This window comes from Bos taurus, chromosome 10, assembly GCF_002263795.3.
Source record: "Bos taurus isolate L1 Dominette 01449 registration number 42190680 breed Hereford chromosome 10, ARS-UCD2.0, whole genome shotgun sequence".
NCBI lineage: Eukaryota > Metazoa > Chordata > Mammalia > Artiodactyla > Bovidae > Bos > Bos taurus.
In genome coordinates, this window is record NC_037337.1 from 16,319,504 (window position 1) to 16,340,473 (window position 20,970).

The following is a 20,970-nucleotide window of genomic DNA, read 5'->3' on the forward strand; positions in this document are numbered from 1 at the left end:
AGAACCGCTGGTTTCAGAAGTGGTTTTACAGAGTTTCCCACCTTTGCCATCCTGCGAACTTCTGGATGTCAATGATGAGCAGACTCTTCCCAGGCTGATCGAAGCACTAGAGAGACGACATCACCTACGACAGATGATGATTGAGGAGTTTAACAGGCAGTGTAAGGGCAAGCTGTTTATAGTCATCTTAACAGGAGAAACTTGCAGGGAGTTTTGTGTTGGGACAGCATCTTTCAAGGAAGGGTTGCCTCTGAACTTTAGTAGCCCCCAAGGCATCATTTTATATCCTAAGAACGTAAAGCAGAAGATCAAAGTGGATGTGAATTTCTCCCTTTTAAAAATTAACAGTCATGATGAAAGGGATAAGAGCTACTTCTTAGCTCCTACTAGTTATTTATATGCAAGGCATTTAACATGTATTATTACATCATAATAACTGTATCTTTGAGAAAATTACTTAATCCTTTATTTCTAGTTTCTGACTGCAAAATGGGATTATAATTGTTCCTGCCTCAGAGGGGGAGTGTGTTAAATATAAGGGTAAGAGATGATATATGAAAATCACATATGACATCCTGGTACATAGGAAGTGCTCACTGAATGTATGTATTCTTATCACCATCATAAGAAAAATGTGAGATTAAATGGTACTTAAATCTCCATTTTGAAATGAAGAAACATGCTCAGAAACAACTTGCCCACGTCACTGACTAGTGAATGGTACATAGGGATTTCAACTTGAACTAACTGTCCCTAAAGCTAGTGTTACTTCTGTTTGTTTCTGCATTTGTTCTGAAACAAATTATTTATGCTATAGTGCAAAATCAAAGACTTAAGTGTTTTTTCAGTAACAAAAGTATCTCTTTTGTGGATTTGAGGAACTCTTGATTTCCTTCCAGACTTGTTTTCTGATTATAGACTTTCAAAGGGGTATTTGCTGAAGAGCTTCATTTTATATAAATGACAGTTATAAAAGTTGACTTCACCAGTTGCTTTGGAATTGGAGTAAACTTGCCTGCATGCTTTTGTTTCAGCTATTACTTTTAAGGCTTTGTTACAAGAATTTGACAATGCTGTTTTAAATAAAGAAAACTATATTCAAGGAAAACTAAATGAAAAAGAAAAGGTGATCTCAGGACAGAAACTGGAAATAGAACGACTTGAGAAGAAAAACAAAACTTTAGAATATAAGGTTGGTTTTGGGGTTATTATAATGGATGTATGTGCTGGACATTTAACACTGGTCTTTGATTTAGCTATTCTGCTGTACGGACCTGCAGCTGCTGCTTCCTTGGGAGTTATCACTTGGTTATTTACTAATCTTCATCCCATTCCCCCCATAGAGGAACTGTTAGTGAAAGGCAATAAAAGGGTAGAATACTCTTTATGACACAGACCTTACCAATTGAAGAGAATGTTCTGGTGTTTTAGTTTTGATTATAAATTGCTTTTTGACTTACTACTGAGGATAATTTAGGGGATGCATGATTCATTCTAAAGAGAAGCTAATCTCAACCAATACAGTTTCTCTATTCTGAAAGTGGCCTTTATAAAAACAAAATTTTAGGCCTTAGTGTTAGGGAACAGTAATTTTCACATGAAATCAATTATAACTTCATCTTTCAGTGAGGAGCTTGTTTAAAAGTTCTCATTTCTAGGAACAGAGATGGGCATTCAGATGAAATTTTAGAGGAAAAGGTTTTCTCCATGATTCTTCTTTCCATAACTGTGCTTGCACAGGCAGATTGTGAGAGAGATTATTTTAAAGCTACTTGAAATGTTTACACATCAAATGTTGAACTTAATGGTCTACATTCCCAGGTTGAGATTCTAGAGAAAACAACGACCATCTATGAGGAAGATAAGCGCAATCTGCAACAGGAGCTTGAAACCCAGAATGAAAAACTGCAGCGACAGTTTTCTGACAAACGAAGACTGGAAGCCAGGCTGCAAGGCATGGTGACGGAAACCACCATGAAGTGGGAGAAAGAATGCGTGAGTGCCACTCCCACAGCCCCCGTCTCATGGGTGACTGATTTCTAACTGTAGGGTTCTGAACGGCTTGTACTGGGGTCCCTGGTGGCTCAGCTGGTAAAGAATCTGCCTGCAGTGCGGGAGACCTGGGTTCAGTCCCTGGATCAGGAAGATTTCCTGGAGAAGGGAATGGCAGCCCACTCCAGTATTCTTGCCTGGAGAATTTCATGGACAGAGGAGCCTGGCAGGCTACAGTCCACGGGGTCTCGAAGAGTCAGACACGACTGAATGACACAGAGTGTTTTAGTGGTGGCAACAGCAGCCACTACTCCGTCCCCTTTACCTTTTTTCTCTGCCCTTACAAGTCACAGCAAATTAATTAGCATTTTGAAGAACTATCATCTTTAGGAAATAAAATGTTCAGGTGAACTGATGCAGTTGGTTTGGTGTAACTGAATTAGACTACTTATTGCCATTCATAAACCTTCAGGAGCGTCGAGTGGCAGCCAAACAGCTGGAGATGCAAAATAAACTCTGGGTGAAGGATGAGAAACTGAAACAACTGAAGGCTATCGTTACTGAGCCCAAAACCGAAAAGCCAGAGAGGCCCTCTCGGGAGCGCGATCGAGAAAAAGTGACTCAGAGATCTGTTTCTCCATCACCCATACCTGTAAGTTGTTTGTAGTTGTGTTGTGTAGTAACTTCATAGTACTAGAGAAGATTTGTTCAGATTAGCTGACTATTTCTATGAGAATCAACTAGCTGACTATTACTATGAGAATCAATTTTTTTGTTTTAAATTTATTATATTTCTCAAATTTCTATTTATACTTAAAAATTTAGTATAAACACAAATTTAGTGTAAAATTAGTAATTCAGAACAAAAATTGTCTTAAAAAAAGACAAGTTATAAATTATGTCTTCATGAGCTAAAATTATAGCAAAGTAATGAATTGTTTCTCAGTTTTTCAACTCTTGCTCATTAATTTCTCTTCAATTTTTTTAGCTTTCTAGTAACTATATTGCTCAGATTTCCAACGGCCAGCAACTCATGAGTCAACAGCTACATAGGCGCTCTAACTCTTGCAGCAGCATTTCTGTAGCTTCCTGTATTTCGGAATGGGAGCAGAAAATACCTCCGTACAACACACCTCTCAATGTCACATCTATTGCGAGGCGTAGGCAGCAGGAGCCAGGACAAAGTAAAACTTGTATCGTGTCAGACAGAAGGCGAGGGATGTACTGGAATGAAGGCAGGGAGGTGGTTCCTTCGTTGAGAAATGAGATAGAAGTAGAAGAGGATCACTGCAGCAGGGTTAGTGCCAGTTATCATTTTAAAGCATTGTAGCAATAGATTTTAATGTTGTGTGTTTTTATAACTTGGTTCTGAAAGTTCACTGGAATGATGGGTGAGCTCTAATATATAAGCAAGGTCTGATTTTTCTGTTAGTTTGAAAGATCAGATCACCCTGAAACTGAGGCCTAGCTCTTCATCTGAAAAAGCCTAGCTGCATTTGGCACAGAAAGTGCCTCGTGTTCAGTGAACACGTGCTCTTCAGCTGCATGAACTGATAAGCAAAATCCACAGAATCAGTGAGTGTCTTAGAACATATTTTCCATTCTTTTCTTGTGGCTTTTCTTCCTCAAATTGGAGTTTTTACGTTTTTTTTAATTTCCATTTTTAAAACTGCTTTCCCGGACTTTTATTTTAAAAAAATAGATATGTAAATATTTTTTTTTCTTCAGCCTTTGACAGTAAGTCATAGACTTTGTGTCTTACACACATAACCACAGTCTTCATCACACCTGAGAAAGTTAGTGGTGTCCCAATAATGGCTTTTCATTTTTCAAACCTTGGTCCTATCAAAGTGAATACATTATATGTGGTTATTATCTCTTTAATCTTTTTAATATAAAATAGTCCATCCTCCCCCTTTTTTTAATTTTCATGATACTATTTTTTGAGGAGCCCAGGCCAGTTGTTTTATAACTGCCAAAGGAAGATTTACATGTCCAATAAATTGCTTTTAATCTCAAGGCCTTTGTCTCAATTTAGAAGGGCTCTGCCTCATTCAAGGTTGTTTAAACAAATTCATGTTTATATTTTCTTTTTAAAGATTAAGGTAAAATTTTCCTCTGAATCTGAGTAAGTTGGCAAAGTTAATATTGTGAATCTACATTTAGTAAAATTTTAATATATCTAATAATTTTTCTTTAAATAATTTAATTTATAGTAAATATTTGCTTTAGATTTTGTTATTGTATAATTTAGGGTACAGAACATATTTCATTTAGGTGGCCTGCATTCCTGATTATTAAGGGATAATGATGAATTACAAGGTATTTACCAAAGGCAACAGATAAGTCTAAAGTCGCTTAAGCTTCTTTACTTTGCAGATTTTGCTTTAAACCTTTTTGGGGAGCAAATTATATGGTGACTGGTCTTTCTGATCAACTCTAATAAATCCTCCTTATTTCATGCAAATTTATAGACTGGAAAACTATTCAAGGCCTCCTTATGCCTGGTCAACATTAACATAGTATCTAATGTGGCTATGAGGTATTTAAGAGAATTTACTAGAGATCCTTTAACTTCTTTTGAAATCAAAATCTCTTTAGAAGTGCAGCAGAATACACATCTAGGTTTGTTGGTCAAAAATTATGTCAAGGTGAACTCAATTTATATACTTCAGTGAGGAAGAAAGCTTAAATATTTTGTATTTCATAAATGACAGTAGAGTGTAAGTAAGGACAGTCATCTTTCCAAAGTTTGTTTCACAGTGTCTCTGTTGCTAAATGTGTTTGAGAAAACTATCACCTTTGCTAAATGGTAGGTCATGAGAACCTCTTTCTTCCTCATTCAGCATTAAGCCATTTAAGAATGGGACGTTTCCTGCTTGTTGTGAGGCCTGGGTATCCTTAGTGGCAAATGCTGTTGCCCATGTTTTGGTGTCATGATTTTGTCACTGATGCATTGTTTCTTATAATTGTACAGGGGAGATACTTCAGTTCTCCAAATACACATTTTAAATTAGGTGTCCATACTTGACCGGTTTTGAAGGATTTGGCCTGTGACAGACCCTTTCATTTGCTTTCAGTTTTGCAAACAAAAACTTTGCAAAGTTACAAAGAAACTATTAACTATGTTCTGTATGTGATTTTTCCCCCCACCCTTAGGTTGACTGTGCTAAACTTAACTTTCCTAAATTTATATAACGTTTTACTGGAAGTATCTAGTTTTTTATTGCATGATAAGAGACTGATTTGATAGTGAATTCTTTATCTGGTTCTTGGAACCTTTAGGAAATGTTTGTGAACTTTTCATAAAGTTATGTTCTGGGATTTTTAAAAGTTTGCAGAAGTACTTTATTTACATTCTTTTAATCATTTTATACACAGGGTTCTTAAAATACTTTGTTTTTTAGCATGTATTTACTATACAGCTCCATCAGCTTTTGCTGGGGGGAGAGGTCTGTTTTTTTAATAGGAGTATTTTCTCTTTTGTTTAGAGGCCTATGATGTGTTTAGGGCTTTTACTGATCTTTTTGAAGCTTTTAACATAGTTGTGGACCTAACAGATTACTTCACAATAGCAGGAACAAATACTGGTTTTTGATCAAGAATGAAAAAATGAATTATTTGTCCTAAACATCACCTACACAGGAAAGACTAGCAGCATTACCAGAACTTTCCCTTCTACTCTTTGTTGAAAGGGAAGATCTCTAGTAGAATATATACTACATACATAAACTGGTATTTAAAGATGTTTGTTGGTTTTGTGTCTACATACAAAGATTCATGCATTTGTTTTCATACTGTCACCAACTAAAGTAGCCAAAACTGCTGCACTTCTAATAGTACCCTGAAATTAATTCTGGGTTATGCTTGTTTCTTGATTCCTCTCTCAATCTGATCAGAACGCACCACCAATTCGTCTGCGACACAGACGATCACGCTCTGCGGGAGACAGATGGGTAGATCATAAGCCTGCCACTAACCTGCAAACTGAGACAGTCATGCAGCCACATGTCCCCCGAGCCATCACTGTGTCTGTTGCAAATGAAAAGGCACTAGCTAAGTGTGAGAAGTACATGCTGACACACCAGGAACTAGCCTCCGATGGGGAGATTGAAACTAAGCTAATTAAGGTAAAAATTTACACAAGAGAAGGAAATATTCAAAAAACAAGAAACCATTTACTCTTCTGTTGCTTTGACACATAGACAGTGTCAACTAGAAGAGAAATGGGTATTTGATAAAACTTTTTTTTTTGTTAGAAAACTCAAGTTACTCCTTGGGTTTGAATCTGCTAAATTGGAACTAAATCTGCTAAATGTGTTTGTTAGAGGAACTCCAGATATATACTTTTAATTAATGTGCGTTTTGTTTTAAATCAAACAAAGAACTCCTGCCTTTGCTTAAGAGTACTATCATTGGAGGGAATTCCTTGGCAGTCCAGTGGTTAAGACTGCTGTCACTGCCAAGGACCCAGGTTCAATTCCTGGTCTGGGAACTAAGATCTCGCGAGCTGTACATAACAGCCAAAAAAATAAAAAGACTGTCCTGTCACATGTGTATGAGAGAAGGGGAACATCCAAAGAGGACAGTATATTGCCTTAGAACATTTAGAAATTTGATAGATTGCTTGATCTTTACTGTAGTTTTTAAATTACTGGTTGAATAAAAAGGAATGTTATTTTCTGCAAGTAAGAATGCTATTAATTATACTGCATTGGACTTTTTTTATAGAGACATATGCACACAAATCTTTAAAGTATTTTAAGGTACTGACCCAGCAGTCCAAGCACCATCTGGTTTTGTGGATGGGAGTTTTCATAAAAGTCTTAAAAAAATCAGTTTGAAATATATATGTATGTTTATCATTTGGATGTATAAAAGTGTAATGGTGATCTTTTCTCCTGGCTGTAGGGTGATGTTTATAAAACAAGGGGTGGTGGACAATCCGTCCAGTTTACTGAAATAGAGACTTTAAAACAAGAATCACCAACTAGGTGAGTGAGCATCAAATTGCTTTATTTAGAGGGCTGTAATTTTCTTAGCTGCTCGTTCTTGAGGAACAGACTAGCCTGTAAAAACGTGTCATTAATTCTTTGAAGGAGTATATATGGTATTTCTCTAATATTTTTCCTGTTCTTAGATGTAAAAAATAACTGTTGCGTCGTTCCCTTTTTCTGTAGTCGAAAACGAAGATCATCTACAGTAGCACCTGCCCAGCCAGATGGAACAGAGTCTGAATGGACTGATGTAGAAACAAGGGTAGGAGTGAAATATTTGTAGGGGTGCATTTCTGCTCTGGTCTTACTGGATGGAGCTCTTCAGTTCGAAGCCCCTGTCTTTAGTGTAGTGGGTCTATGCCCAAAAATCAAGTAAGAGAGCATCACCTAGAAGAGCAAGAATGTCCATCAAGCTGATGGGAGTCCTCTCAGGAGCAGAACTGTTATTCCTGGGGACAGATTTGAATAAAGAGTGTGGGAAGGTGGGGGCCAGGCTCCAGCCTTTGCCACTCACTTTCTCAAGAACTCTTTCTGATAGAAAATGAGATTACCTGGATGGTCTCTGAAGACCCTCCTACCTCACAGTTTTCCTCTCTGTGGTTTTCTCCCCAGTGCTCTGTGGCTGTGGAGATGAGAGCGGGCTCTCAGCTGGGGCCTGGGTACCAGCACCATGCACAACCCAAGTGAGTACTGACCAAGTGTGGCCTTTCTCTCTGTCTTCCCTCCCCACCACCCCTTCTCCCTACATCCACCTTTTTTTTTCCCTAAGAGGATCTATGTGTTTTTTGGTTACCCTCTGGAATATCTGGGCCCTACTGGCAGACTACAGGAGGCAGTAACAGTGCTGAGAACCCTGGGGGGTTGGATAATAGCAATTAGAGCTGTAAGAACACTCACTCTTTCTTGTTCCTAGTTTGCGAGTGCTCATAAAGCTTTCAGAGGCCTAAGGGAGATCACCTCTAAGGAGGGGAGGCTGGGGTCGGGGTGACAGCTCCTCACATAATTCATTCTTTCCTAACCTGCCTCTTGTTATAGCAAGAAGTGTTCATTAAAATAAAACGGAATGGTGAAATCTGGTAGGGAAAGGAATCACATATTAAAGACATAGCCAAGAGTCTGGCCCATTCTTTTACTATTTTAAGCCCCCTTTTTTCAAGTATCTAACTATACAGGTCCATGCGTCTACTTCTGACACATGTATGTACTCCTTAGGCAATTTGGAAAATCAGATAAAGATGGGAAGTCTAATTAAATACTGGATAAGCATATTTTATTTGCTTTTTTAGAATAACTTTTCCCATGATAAAACAGGAATTCTCTCAAAGCCCTCCTAGAGATTCATTGCAAAACTCAACACTAAATGCTGGCTTTCATTTTAGGCGCAAGAAGCCATGAATTGACAGTTTCAATAACAAAAGAACATTTTCATCATTTGTGTTGGTGATTTCTCCAAAGCAGTGCCTTCTGAAAACCATCTTATAAAACTCCAGCTTTGTTGAAAATCACAGACCTCATGTCATCACACACTGGCCTCCATCAGGGATTCCCCTGTGGCTCCAAAGATATCTAGGATTCTACAAACTTTTTATATTATACACCTTGCCATATTTAATATTAGTAGCAGAGAAAGACCCCTCTTTCTCATTGCTGTATGAACTTTTTTATATTGCTATTTTTTGTATATTTCTTGTATAAACTAATTCATGCATGTGTTTGTCTTGGATAATTAAGGAAAAATATATCTAGATCACGCTTTGCTTTTTATTGTGATTTTCCACCTGCTGTCTGAATATTTCTTAAGGATTTATAAACAGAACAAATGCTGCTATTGATTAGCTGCGAGAATGCACTTTAGACATATTGGACAATTCAACCTGAGATATCAGACTCGCCAATACTAAAACCATTTTAGGAAGGTGTTTGGAATTTTGTATGTATGTACTTTCTGACATTTAGATATGCCAAAAGAAATGAAATAAAAGCACTAAGAAATATAAGGTTACGAGATGGTAATTTAACACACTCCCAGAACCTGGCATCGTGCTTGTCATTTAGCTGGCAATCATCTTTGGGGGGAATGAAACAAAAGCACTAGAAACTGCTGTCACCATGCTGAGGATACCTGTTTCTGCACGCAAAGAAACAGGTTTGAAAGGGGCTATTTACTCTGCTGAAAACCAGGAATACCCTCCCAGTCCACACAACCCGATGGTGTACTGCAGTCCACAGGCCATCCTTCGTACATAAACTGTTTGACCCGGAATCCTTTTACTTCATTCAACTTAGGGTTTCACGAATAGCACTCAATCTCCAGGTATGAAAATTTTAAATTATTGGTATTATACCTAACTTGCAGGTGCAGATAAAAAGTAGAGGAGCAAGTGATGGCAGCAGCATGGCAGTGTGAGTTCCTTTTCTTCTTTTATTTACAACTATCTGCTTGTTGATGGGCTTCCCTGGTGGCTCAGACAGTAACGACTGCCTGCAATGCAGGAGACCTGGGTTCCATCCCTGAGTCATTCATAACTGAAGTTTCTCTGTACACTACACTGGAACATGCAAAAGATTTCTACCAAAAAGTGCTTCAGAACATAGGTGGGGAGACCTTAGCAGCACTGCGGACCCAAGAGTTCGTGAGCCTGCCTCACCCCCACCTGCTGGGGGGAGGGACGGGAAGCCAGACGGGAGAGTGTAGAGACCGGAGAGTGTGGGCGGACGGTGCGGGAGACGGCATCTGTGGGGAACCAGGCAAACGGCGGGGGGACAGAAACCAGTTTGGAGGCCGAAGAGGAGCAGCAACACACTGGGCTTCCACTGCCAGGGACCACAGCCACCTCCCTCAGAGGTCTTAAAGTGACTGCCTCGCTGCCTGACTGGGCACTGCTGGAGGAACCTGCTTCTTTCCAGCAGCACTAATTCCTCAGGAGCGACTAGTGGGAGTGGGGAGACGGAGACGAGAACAAAGAGCACTGAAGGAGCTCACGTCCTGCTGCCTGCCTTGGATTTCAGCGGGAGGTCTGTGCATGGCCCTCCGGGGGGCTTACCGCAGTGGAGGGTTCCCCCTGCCCGCTGTGGAAAGGGGGTGCTAAGCCCACATTGCCCCACTCTGCTGCCAGCTTTTTCTAGGCAGACTTTTTTTTAAACCGGCTCTCCGTAGCATGGCCCTAGAGCCAGCTGAGGTAGAGAAACCAAAAATTGAGCTATGCTGCCACCTTGTGGAGAACAAAAAAAAGGTTTCTAATGGTCAGTGTTGAACTGGAACATCTAACAACTAGAAAGAAAGAGGTGTGCTACTTCAAACTCAGTGGGCAGAGGCACATTTTACCAAACAAAAAAATCACAGTGATATGGAATCCCAAAGAGAAAAACAATAATTCTTCAGCAACTGAATCCACAGGCACAGAATACTGTATCTGATAAAAATTAGAAACAGCTGTGATGAAAGTACAAGAACGCTTAGGCAGTTATTTACCAAATATATTGAGTTTTCAAAAAGAACCAAATTCTTCAGCTGAAGAATTCAATGAATGAGATCAAGAATATGTAGAAAGCTTAGGGAATTAGGCAGATGAAATTTGGGAAAGAATTAGCAACTTGATTCTTAAAAAGTGAAAACCTAAGAGAACTCTCATACGTGATGAGAAAAACAAATGTGAGACTAATGGTCTATCCGAAGGAGCAGAGAGGGAGAGGGGAGCAGAGAATGTGTATTTAAAGAAATAGCTGAGAATTTCCCAAGCCAGGGAGGAAGTTGGACCTAAAAGCCCAATAGGACACACTATTCTCTCAATGCCAAAAGACCTCCAATTACATCAAAAGCCATTAAAAAAAAAATCATAAAGGCAACAGTGGGGAGAAAAAGTAACTTACAAACGAATGCTTGCAAGGCTATCAGTGGATTTCCCAGCAGAAATTCTACAGGCCAGGACAAAGTGGAATGACATATTCAAAGTGTGGAAGATAAATATGGCTGGCCAAGAATACTTTATCCAGCAAAGCTCACCTTCAGCTATGAAGGAGAAATAAAGGCTTTCTCAGACACACAAAACCTGCCTTACAGGAAATGCTACAAGGAGTTCTTAAGTTGAAATAAAACGGTGCTAACTAGTGACACAGAAATGAAAATACACATAAAAAGAGGTAAACTGTGACATCGGAAGTATAAAAGGGGAGGAATAAAAAGGGTTGAGCCATTACAGGAGAATGAAAACAAGACGCTATCAGCATGAGAAGGACTACTTTACTTATGAGATGTATTCTGAAAGCTACAAAGAGGTGAGTGAAAAAGCTGGCTTGAAGCTCAACATCCAAAAAACTAAGATCATGGCATCTGGTCCCATCACTTCATGGCAAATAGAAGGGGAAAAAGTGGAAGCAGTAACACATTTTTACCTTCTTGGGCCCCAAAACCATTGCACATGGTGACTGTAGCCATGAAATTAAGAGATGCCTGCTCCTTGGAAGGAAAGCTACGACAAACCTAGACAGCATATTAAAAAGCAGAGACATCACTGCCAACAAAGGTCCTCATAGTCAAAGCTATGGTTTTACTAGTAGTCATGTGTGGATGTGAGAGTTGGACCATAAAGAAGGCTGAGCGCTGAAGAACTGATACTTTTGAACTTGGAGAAGACTCTTGAGAGTTCCTTGGACAGCAAGGATATAAAATTAGTCAATTCTAAAAGAAATCACCCTGAATATTCATTGGAAAGACATGCTGAAGCTGAAGCGCCAATACTTTGGCCACCTGATGTGAAGACCTAACTCTGGAAAAGACCCTGATGCTGGGGAAGACTGAAGGCAAAAGGGGATGGGGGTGGCAGAGGATGAGATGGTTAGACGACGTCACTGGACACAATGGACATGAGTTTGAGCAAACTCTGGGAGATGGTCAAGGACAGAAGAGGCTGCTGTGCTGCATCTCATGGGGTCACAAAGAGTTTGACACGACTGAGTGACTGAACAACTACCACCACCACAAAGCAAAAAAAAACAGGCAAGAAACATTATGAAGAAAAAATGAGGAGCAGACTGAGCAAATCACTAAGGAAAACTACCACTTTACAAAGGTAGAAACAGGAAAAAGATAAAAAACAAGGCAAATGATAAGAGAGCAATAGTGAGTCCTTATCAATAATCACTCCAAACACATTATGTTACTTATAGGCAGAAGCAAAAATATAAAAAATGTTATAGAAATGAACCCATTTACAAAACAGACAGACTCATAGACTAGAAAAAAAAATTATGGTTACCAAAGGGGAGGGATAGATTGGGAGTTTGGGACTGACATATGCACTTCTATATTTAAAACAGATAACCAACAAAGACCTACTGTGTATAGCACAGGGAAATCTGGTCAATACTCTATAATAATCTAAACGGGAAAAGAATTTGAAAACTAGATACATGTATATGCAGAACTGAACCACTTTGGGGTACACCTGAAACCAGCATGACATTCTTAATCACCTACACTCCAACATAAAACAGAAATTTTAAAAGAGGGCTGAATCAGGAAGAAATAGAGAATATGAGCAGGCCATAACCAAAGAGACTGAATTAGTAATCATAAACCTAACAGAGAAAACCACAGGACAAGATGGCGACACTGAAGAATTCTACCATTCAAAGGATCATCATCATCAATCCTCAGGTCAGTTCAGTTGCTTAGTCGTGTCCGACTCCTTGCGACCCCATGAATCGCAGCACGCCAGGCCTCCTGTCCATCACCAACTTGCAGAGTTCACTCAGACTCACATCCATCGAGTCAGTGATGCCATGCCATCCAGCCATCTCATCCTCTGTCGTCCCCTTCTCCTCCTGCCCCCAATCCCTCCCAGCATCAGAGTCTTTTCCAATGAGTCAACTCTTCGCATGAGGGGGCCAAAGTACTGGAGTTTCAGCTTCAGCATCATTCCTTCCAAAGAAATCCCAGGGCTGATCTCCTTTAGAATGGACTGGTTGGATCTCCTTGCAGTCCAAGGGACTCTCAAGAGTCTTCTCCAACACCACAGTTCAAAAGCATCAATTCTTTGGTGCTCAGCTTTCTTCACAGTCCAACTCTCACATCCATACATGACCACAGGAAAAACCATAGCCTTAACTAGACGGACCTTTGTTGGCAAAGTAATGTCTCTGCTTTTCAATATGCTATCTAGGTTGGTCATAACTTTTCTTCCAAGGAGTAAGCGTCTTTTAATTTCATGGCTGCAATCATCATCTGCAGTGATTTTGGAGCCCAGAAAAATAAAGTCTGACACTGTTTCCCCATCTATTTCCCATGAGGTGATGGGACCAGATGCCATGATCTTCGTTTTCTGAATGTTGAGTTTTAAGCCAACTTTTTCACTCTACTCTTTCACCTTCATCAAGAGGCTTTTTAGTTCCCCTTCACTTTCTGCCATAAGGGTGGTGTCATTTGCATATCTGAGGTTATTGATATTTCTCCCGGCAATCTTGATTCCAGCTTGTGTTTCTTCCAGTCCAGCATTTCTCATGATGTACTCTGCATATAAGTTAAATAAGCAGGGTGACAATATACAGCCTTGACATACTCCTTTTCCTATTTGGAACCAGTCTGTTGTTCCATGTCCAGTTCTAACTGTTGCTTCCTGACCTGCATACAGATTTCTCAAGAGGCAGGTCAGGTGGTCTGGTATTCCCATCTCTCGAAGAATTTTCCACAGTTTATTGTGATCCACACAGTCAACTCTTAGAAAAATTTGAGAAGGGAATACTTCCATACTCATTCTATGAGACCAGCATTAACCTGAAACCAAAGACAGATAAGGATATAACAAGAAATGAAAATGACAGATCAGTATCCCTGCTGAATATAGGAACAGAAAATCTCAATAAAGTATCAGCAAACTGCATTCAAGAACACTTAAGAATTGTATACCATGACCAAGTGGGATTTATGCCTTGTATGTAAGAATGGTTCAACATATGTAAATCAATAAATGTCACACACATTAATAAAACATAAAAATCACATGACCATCTCAATAGATGCAGAAAAACTGTTTGACAAAATACAACATCCTTTCATAATAAAAAACCTTAGCAGATTGGGTGCAGAAGGAACATACCTAAACATAATGAAGCTCATGAGTAACAAACAGTTAACATACTTTCACTGGAGAAAGAAAGCTTTTCTTCTAAGATCAGGAATAAGACAGGGATGTCTATTCTCATTATTCTTATTCAATATAGTATTGGAAGCCCTAGCTAGAATAATTAGGCAAGACAAAGAAATCTATCTGAACACAATGAAAACACTACCTTGAAAAGATATCTAACCCCCATGTTCACTGCAGCATCATTTACAATAGCCAAGACATGAGTCCACCAACCAATGAACGGACAAAGAAAACACGTTATGTGTAATCACATTGAGATACTACTCAACTATTAACAAGTAATAAAATCCTGCCATTTGAGACAACATGGATAAACCTTGAGCACATTTTGTTAAGTGAGGTAAGTTAGACAAGTACTGTCTGATGTAACTTATATACCCATCTGAATGCAGAGTTCCAAATAGCAGCAAGGAGAGATAAGAAAGCTTTCCTAAGTGAACAATGCAAGGAAAGAGAAGAAAATAACAGAATGGGAAAGACTATAGCGATCTCTTCGAGGAAATTAGAGATACCAAGGGAACATTTCATGCAAAGACGGGCATAATAAAGGACAAAAGGTCCATACCTGTGAGGTATGGACCTCACAGAAGCAGAAGATATTAAGAAGGGGTGGCAAGAATACACAGAACTATACAAAAAAGATCTTAATGACCCAGATAACCACAATGGTGTGATCACTCACCTAGAACCAGACAACCTGGAGTGCAAAGTCAAGTGGGCCTTAGGAAGCATCACTATGAACAAAGCTAGTGAAGGTGATGGAATTCCAGCTGAGCTATTTCAAATCCTAAAAGATGTTGTTGTTAAAGTGCTGCACTCAATATGCCAGCAAATCTGGAAAACTCAGCAGTGGCCACAGGACTGGAAACAGTCAGTTTTCATTTCAATCCCAAAGAAAGGCAATGCCAAAGAATGTTAAAACTACCACACAGTTGCACTCATCTCACAAGCTAGCAAAGTAATGCTCAAAATTATCCAAGCCAGGCTTCAACAGTACATGAACCGGGAACTTCCAGATGTTCAAGCTGGATTTAGAAAAGGCAGAGGAACCAGAGATCAAATTGCCAGCATCTGTTGGATCATAGAAAAAGCATGAGAATTCCAGAAAAACATCTACTTCTGCTTCATTGACTATGGTAAAGCCTTTGACTATGTGGATCACAACTAACTGTGGAAAACTCTTAGAGAGATGGAAATACCAGACCACCTGACCTGCCTCCTGAGAAATCTGAGTGCAGGTCAAGAAGCAATCATTAGAACCGGACATGGAACAATGGACTGGTTCCAAATTGGGAAAGGGGTACATCAAGGCTGTATATTGTCACCCTACTAATCTAACCCTATACAGAGTACATCATGAGAAATGCCAGGATGGATGAAGCACAAGCTGGACTCAAGATTGCCAGGAGAAATACCAATAACCTCAGATATGCAGGTGACACCATCCTTATGGCAGAAAATGAAGAGTAACTAAAGAACCTCTTGATGAGACTGAAAGAGGAGAGTGAAAACGCTGGCTTAAAACTCAACGATCAAAAAACTAAGATCATGGCATCTGGTCCCATCACTTCATGGCAAATAGATAGGGAAACAATGGAAACAGTGAGACTTTATTTTCTTGGGCTCCCAAATCACTGCAGATGGTGACTGCAGCCGTGAAATTAAAAGACGCTTGCTCCTTTGAAGAAAAGCTGTGACTAACCTAGACAGCATATTAAAAAGCAGAGACATTACTTTGCTGACAAAGGTCTATACAGTCAAAGCTATGGTTTTTCCAGTAGTCATATGTGGATGTGAGAGTTGGACCATAAAGAAAGCTGAGCATTGAAGAATTGATACTTTTGAACTGTAGTGTTGGAGAAAACTCTTGAGAGTCTCCTGGACTGAAAGAAGATCAAACCAGTCAATCCTAAAGAAAATCAGTCCTGAATACTCACTGGAAGGACTGATGCTGATGCTCCAATACTTTGGCTACTGATTCAAAGAAGTGACTCATTGGAAAACACCCTGATGCTGGGGAAGGTTGAAGGCAGGAGGAGAAAGGGATGACGGAGGATGAGATGGTTGGATGGTATCACCAACTCAATGGACATGAGTTTGAGCAAGGTCTGGGAGTTGGTGAAGAACAGGGAAACCTGACGTCCTGCAGTCCATAGGGTTGCAAAGAGTTGAACGTGACTGAGTGACTGAATCCAAACTTGTGAAACTCAAGAGTATTATGGTGGTTACTTGGGCCTAGGAGTTGGGAAGACCTGACAGATTTAAGTTTACTACATGCAACAAGTATAAATAAGCCCTAGAGACATAAGGCACAGTATGGTGAAGGACAAAAAAGATGTCCTTTTCATTATAGGGGACTGGAATGCAAAAGTAGAAGTCAAGAAACACCTGGAGTAATAGGCAAATTTGGCCTTGGAATACAGAATGAAGCAGGGCAAAGATTAATAGAGTTTTGCCAAGAAAATGCACTGGTCCTAGCAAACACCCTCTTCCAACAACACAAGAGAAGACTCTACACATGGACATCACCAGATGGTCAACACCAAAATCAAGATTGATTATATTCTTCACAGCCTAAGATGGAGAAGCTCTATACAGTCAACAAAAACAAGACCAGGAACTGACTGTGGCTCAGATCATGAACTCCTTATTGCCAAATTCAGACTTAAATTGAAGAAAGTAGGGAAAACCACTAGACCACTCAGATATGACCTAAATCAAATCCCTTATGATTATACAGTGGAAGTGAGAAATAGATTTAAGGGCCTAGATCTGATAGATAGAGTGCCTGATGAACTATGGACAGAGGTTCGTGACATTGTATAGGAGACAGGGATCAAGACCATCCCCATGGAAAAGAAATGCAAAAAAGCAAAATGGCTGTCTGGGGAGGTCTTACAAATAGCTGTGAAAAGAAGAGCAGTGAAAAGCAAAGGAGAAAAGGAAAGATATAAGCATCTGAATGCAGAGTTCCAAAGAATAGCAAGAAGAGATAAGAAAGCCGTCCTTAGCGATCAATGCAAAGAAATAGAGGAAAACAACAGAATGGGAAAGACTAGAGATCTCTTCAAGAAAATGAGAGATACCAAGGGAACATTTCATGCAAAGATGGGCTCGATAAAGGACAGAAATGGTATGGACCTAACAGAAGCAGAAGATATTAAGAAGAGGTGGCAAGAATACACAGAAGAACTATACAAAAAAGATCTTCATGACCCAGATAATCATGATGGTGTGATCACTCATCTAGAGCCAGACATCCTGGAATGTGAAGTCAAGTGGGCCTTAGAAAGCATCACTACGAACAAAGCTAGTGGAGGTGATGGAGATCAAGTTGAGCTATTTCAAATCCTGAAAGATGATGCTGTGAAAGTGCTGCACTCAATATGCCAGCAAATTTGGACAACTCAGCAGTGGCCACAGGACTGGAAAAGGTCAGTTTTCATTCCAATCCCAAAGAAAGGCAATGCCAAAGAATGCTCAAACTACTGCACAATTGCACTCATCTCACACGCTAGTAAAGTAATGCTCAAAATTCTCCAAGCCAGGCTTCAGCAATACATGAACCGTGAACTTCCAGATGTTCAGGCTGGTTTTAGAAAAGGCAGAGGAACCAGAGATCAAATTGCCAACATCCACTGGATCATGGAAAAAGCAAGAGAGTTCCAGAAAAACATCTATTTCTGCTTTATTGACTATGCCAAAGCCTTTGACTGTGTGGATCACAATAAACTGTGGAAAATTCTTCAAGAGATGGGAATACGAGACCACCTGACCTGCCTCTTGAGAAATCTGTATGCAGGTCAGGAAGCAACAGTTAGAACTGGACATGGAACAACAGACTGGTTCCAAATAGGAAAAGGAGTATGTCAAGGCTGTATATTGTCACCCTGCTTATTTAACTTATATGCAGAATACATCATGAGAAATGCTGGGCTGGAAGAAGCACAAGCTGGAATCAAGATTGCTGGGAGAAATATCAATAACCTCAGATATGCAAATGACACCACCCTTATGGCAGAAAGTGAAGGGGAACTAAAAAGCCTCTTGATGAAGGTGAAAGAGTAGAGTGAAAAAGTTGGCTTAAAACTCAACATTCAGAAAACGAAGATCATGGCATCTGGTCCCATCACCTCATGGGAAATAGATGGGGAAACAGTGGACACAGTGTCAGATTTTATTTTGGGGGGCTCCAAAATCACTGCAGATGATGATTGCAGCCATGAAATTAAAAGATGCTTACTCCTTGGAAGAAAAGTTATGACCAACCTAGATAGCATATTCAAAAGTAGAGACATTACTTTGCTAACAAAGGTCCGTCTAGTCAAGGCTATGGTTTTTCCAGTGGTCATGTACGGATGTGAGAGTTGGACTGTGAAGAAAGCTGAGTGCCAAAGAATTGATGCTTTTGAACTGTGGTATTGGAGAAGACTCTTGAGAGTCTCTTGGACTGCAAGGAGATCCAGCCAGTCCATTTTAAAGGAGATCAGCCCTGGGATTTCTTTGGAAGGAATGATGCTAAAGCTGAAACTCCAGTACTTTGGCCACCTCATGCGAAGAGTTGACTCATTGGAAAAGACTCTGATGCTGGGAGGGATTGGGGGCAGGAGGAGAAGGGGACGACAGAGGATGAGATGGCTGGATGGCATCACTGACTCGATGGACGTGAGTCTGGGTGAACTCCGGGAGTTGGTGATGGACAGGGAGGCCTGGCGTGCTGCGATTCATGGGGTCGCAAAGAGTCGGACATGACTGAGCAACTGAACTGAACTGAACAGTGAATATAGACAACACTACTGTACTGTAAGGAGCTTCCTAGGTGGCTCAGTGGTAAAGAATTTACCTGCCAATGCGGGGGACGTAGGAGACATAGTTTCAATCCCTGGGTCGGGAAGATGCCCTGGAGAAGGAAATGGCAGCCCATTCCAATATTCTTGTCTGGGAAATCCCATGGACAGAGGAGTTTGGTGGGCTACAGTTCATAGTCGTAAAGAGTCAGACATGACTGAGCACGCAGCGTGCACACTCTGTATCATAAAAGTCAAACTTGCTAAGAGACTAGAACTTGATTATTCCAACTAGTGAGAAGAAATAATTCTGAAATGTGATACAGGTGCTAATTATTACTATGTGCACGTGTGCTCATTCGTGTCTGATTCTTTGCAGCCCCACGGACTGCAGCCCGTCAGGCTCTGCTATCCATGGAATTCTCCAGGCAAGAATACTACAGTGGGTTGCCTTATCCTTCTCCAGGGAAATCTTCCCCACCCAGGGACCGAATCCGTATCTCTTGCATCTCCTGCATTGGCAGGCAGATTGTTTTATCACTGTGCCACCTGGGAAGCCCAATTATTACTACAATGGCAATCATTACAATACATAAATGATCTAATTATACATTATAAGATGTTGTACACCTTAAATTTAGACAATGTTACATGTCAAATGTATTTCAATAAAAAATGAAAAGTAGATTCTTGGAATTGTAAAAAGAAAAAAGAAAGCACTAGATAATATAAAAATAATTTGCCACGAACCGACAAATTCAGTGAATTTCCATGATAACCATATGTGCTAAAGCACTTCAGTCATGTCTGACTCTGTGTGACCCTGTGGACCACAGCCTGCCAGGCTCCTCTGTCCATGGGATTCTCCAGGCAAGAGTACTGGAGTGGGTTGCAACGGCCTCCTCCAGGGGATCTTTCCCACCCAGGAATCGAACCCAGGTCTCCTGCAGTGTTGGCAGGTTGTCTACCACCAGTGCCACCTGGGAAGCCCAGAATATCTATGTATTAACTATGCTCTTCTAGACATTTCAACAAAAAACATGGTTTTGGGACAAAATCAGAAATAGTACTATGGAACATCATGATGACACAGCTGTTCTTAGCTGAACATACATTTTTCTGTTTTTTTTTTTTAAGTCCGATTTTTTAATTACTAAAATTTTTACCAAACCACAAGTTTGTGTACACGACACACAGTGAGGCCAACCAACACCAAAACTAATTAGAGTGTGGAACAGAAAAGTTTATTACAGATTCATACAAGGAGATGGGTACCTTATGCCCTAAGAAGCCCAAAGGTACTGAAAGCTTTCAGCAAGCTCCTTTATTCAGCAAGCCCCTTTCAAAGCAAAAGGTGAGGGAGGGGCATGGTGAGTTGCTGCAAACTTCCTGGTGTCCAATCCTTTGTTCTTGAAGTCTGGTCATGGTCAGGTAACGATGTTCCTGTAAACCTCTACCAGATGAATGTTATTCTCTGTCCTGACCAGAAAGGGCAAAGTCCCAAGGCACAGCTTTCACCCTCCAAGGTCCCCATCCTGCCTAAGAGGAGGCAGAGCTCAGTTGGCAGCTCCTTCAGGGCCAGGTTTCCACATCCTGCCCAGCTGTCATCCCTGAGTTCACCCAACCCACACTGGCCCTGTCTCCTCAGGCTGCCCAAATGGGGGACACTGGGTCTCACAGACTGCAGCCCAGGCAGACGGCCACGGCTAGAAGGTCACAGTGACAGGGTTGGGGGAGAGGCTCACCACTGCCTCCAGGTCTGGGCCACGGCTAATGGAGGCCCTTAGTGAGGGCTCTGGAGCTCTGCAGGACGTAGTCCCCAGTCTGTTCCCTGGGCCCTCCAGCTCTCCTGCTGGCCCAAGGCTGGGTAAGCTGGAGGGCCTCTAGGAGAAGGCCTGAACCTGCCTCTTAATTCACTCTCCACCTGATGACCACCACACTACCGACCCTTGGCTAACTCGGTTCCCTAATGGTCCCCCATCAACAGTTACTTGTGAGCAGGGCCCACTGCGGTGCTGACCAAGAGCTGAGCAGGACACTAACAGTCGC

The 20,970-nt window shown here is 40.7% G+C and overlaps 1 protein-coding gene across 9 annotated transcripts in view; it reads left to right on the plus strand.

Annotated features, from left to right (window-relative positions):
- KIF23 (kinesin family member 23) overlaps positions 1–20,970 on the plus strand; it is a 73,467-nt gene that overhangs the window by 50,998 nt on the left and 1,499 nt on the right. For 3 of the 9 annotated variants that reach the window (XM_005211329.5, XM_015473035.3, XM_059890370.1), the window contains 10 exons: positions 3–161; positions 1,035–1,192; positions 1,822–1,995; positions 2,465–2,644; positions 2,981–3,289; positions 5,892–6,122; positions 6,904–6,986; positions 7,173–7,251; positions 7,602–7,672; positions 8,369–8,986. In XM_005211329.5, the coding sequence (XP_005211386.1) occupies positions 3–161; positions 1,035–1,192; positions 1,822–1,995; positions 2,465–2,644; positions 2,981–3,289; positions 5,892–6,122; positions 6,904–6,986; positions 7,173–7,251; positions 7,602–7,672; positions 8,369–8,384 (1,460 nt within the window). In that variant the 3' untranslated portion in view covers positions 8,385–8,986. Of the gene's footprint in view, positions 1–2; positions 162–1,034; positions 1,193–1,821; positions 1,996–2,464; positions 2,645–2,980; positions 3,290–5,891; positions 6,123–6,903; positions 6,987–7,172; positions 7,252–7,601; positions 7,673–8,368; positions 8,987–9,345; positions 9,393–20,970 lie in introns of those variants that run through there. The other 6 variants (XM_024997505.2, XM_010808931.4, XM_015473036.3 and 3 more) reach the window with 4 other exon arrangements.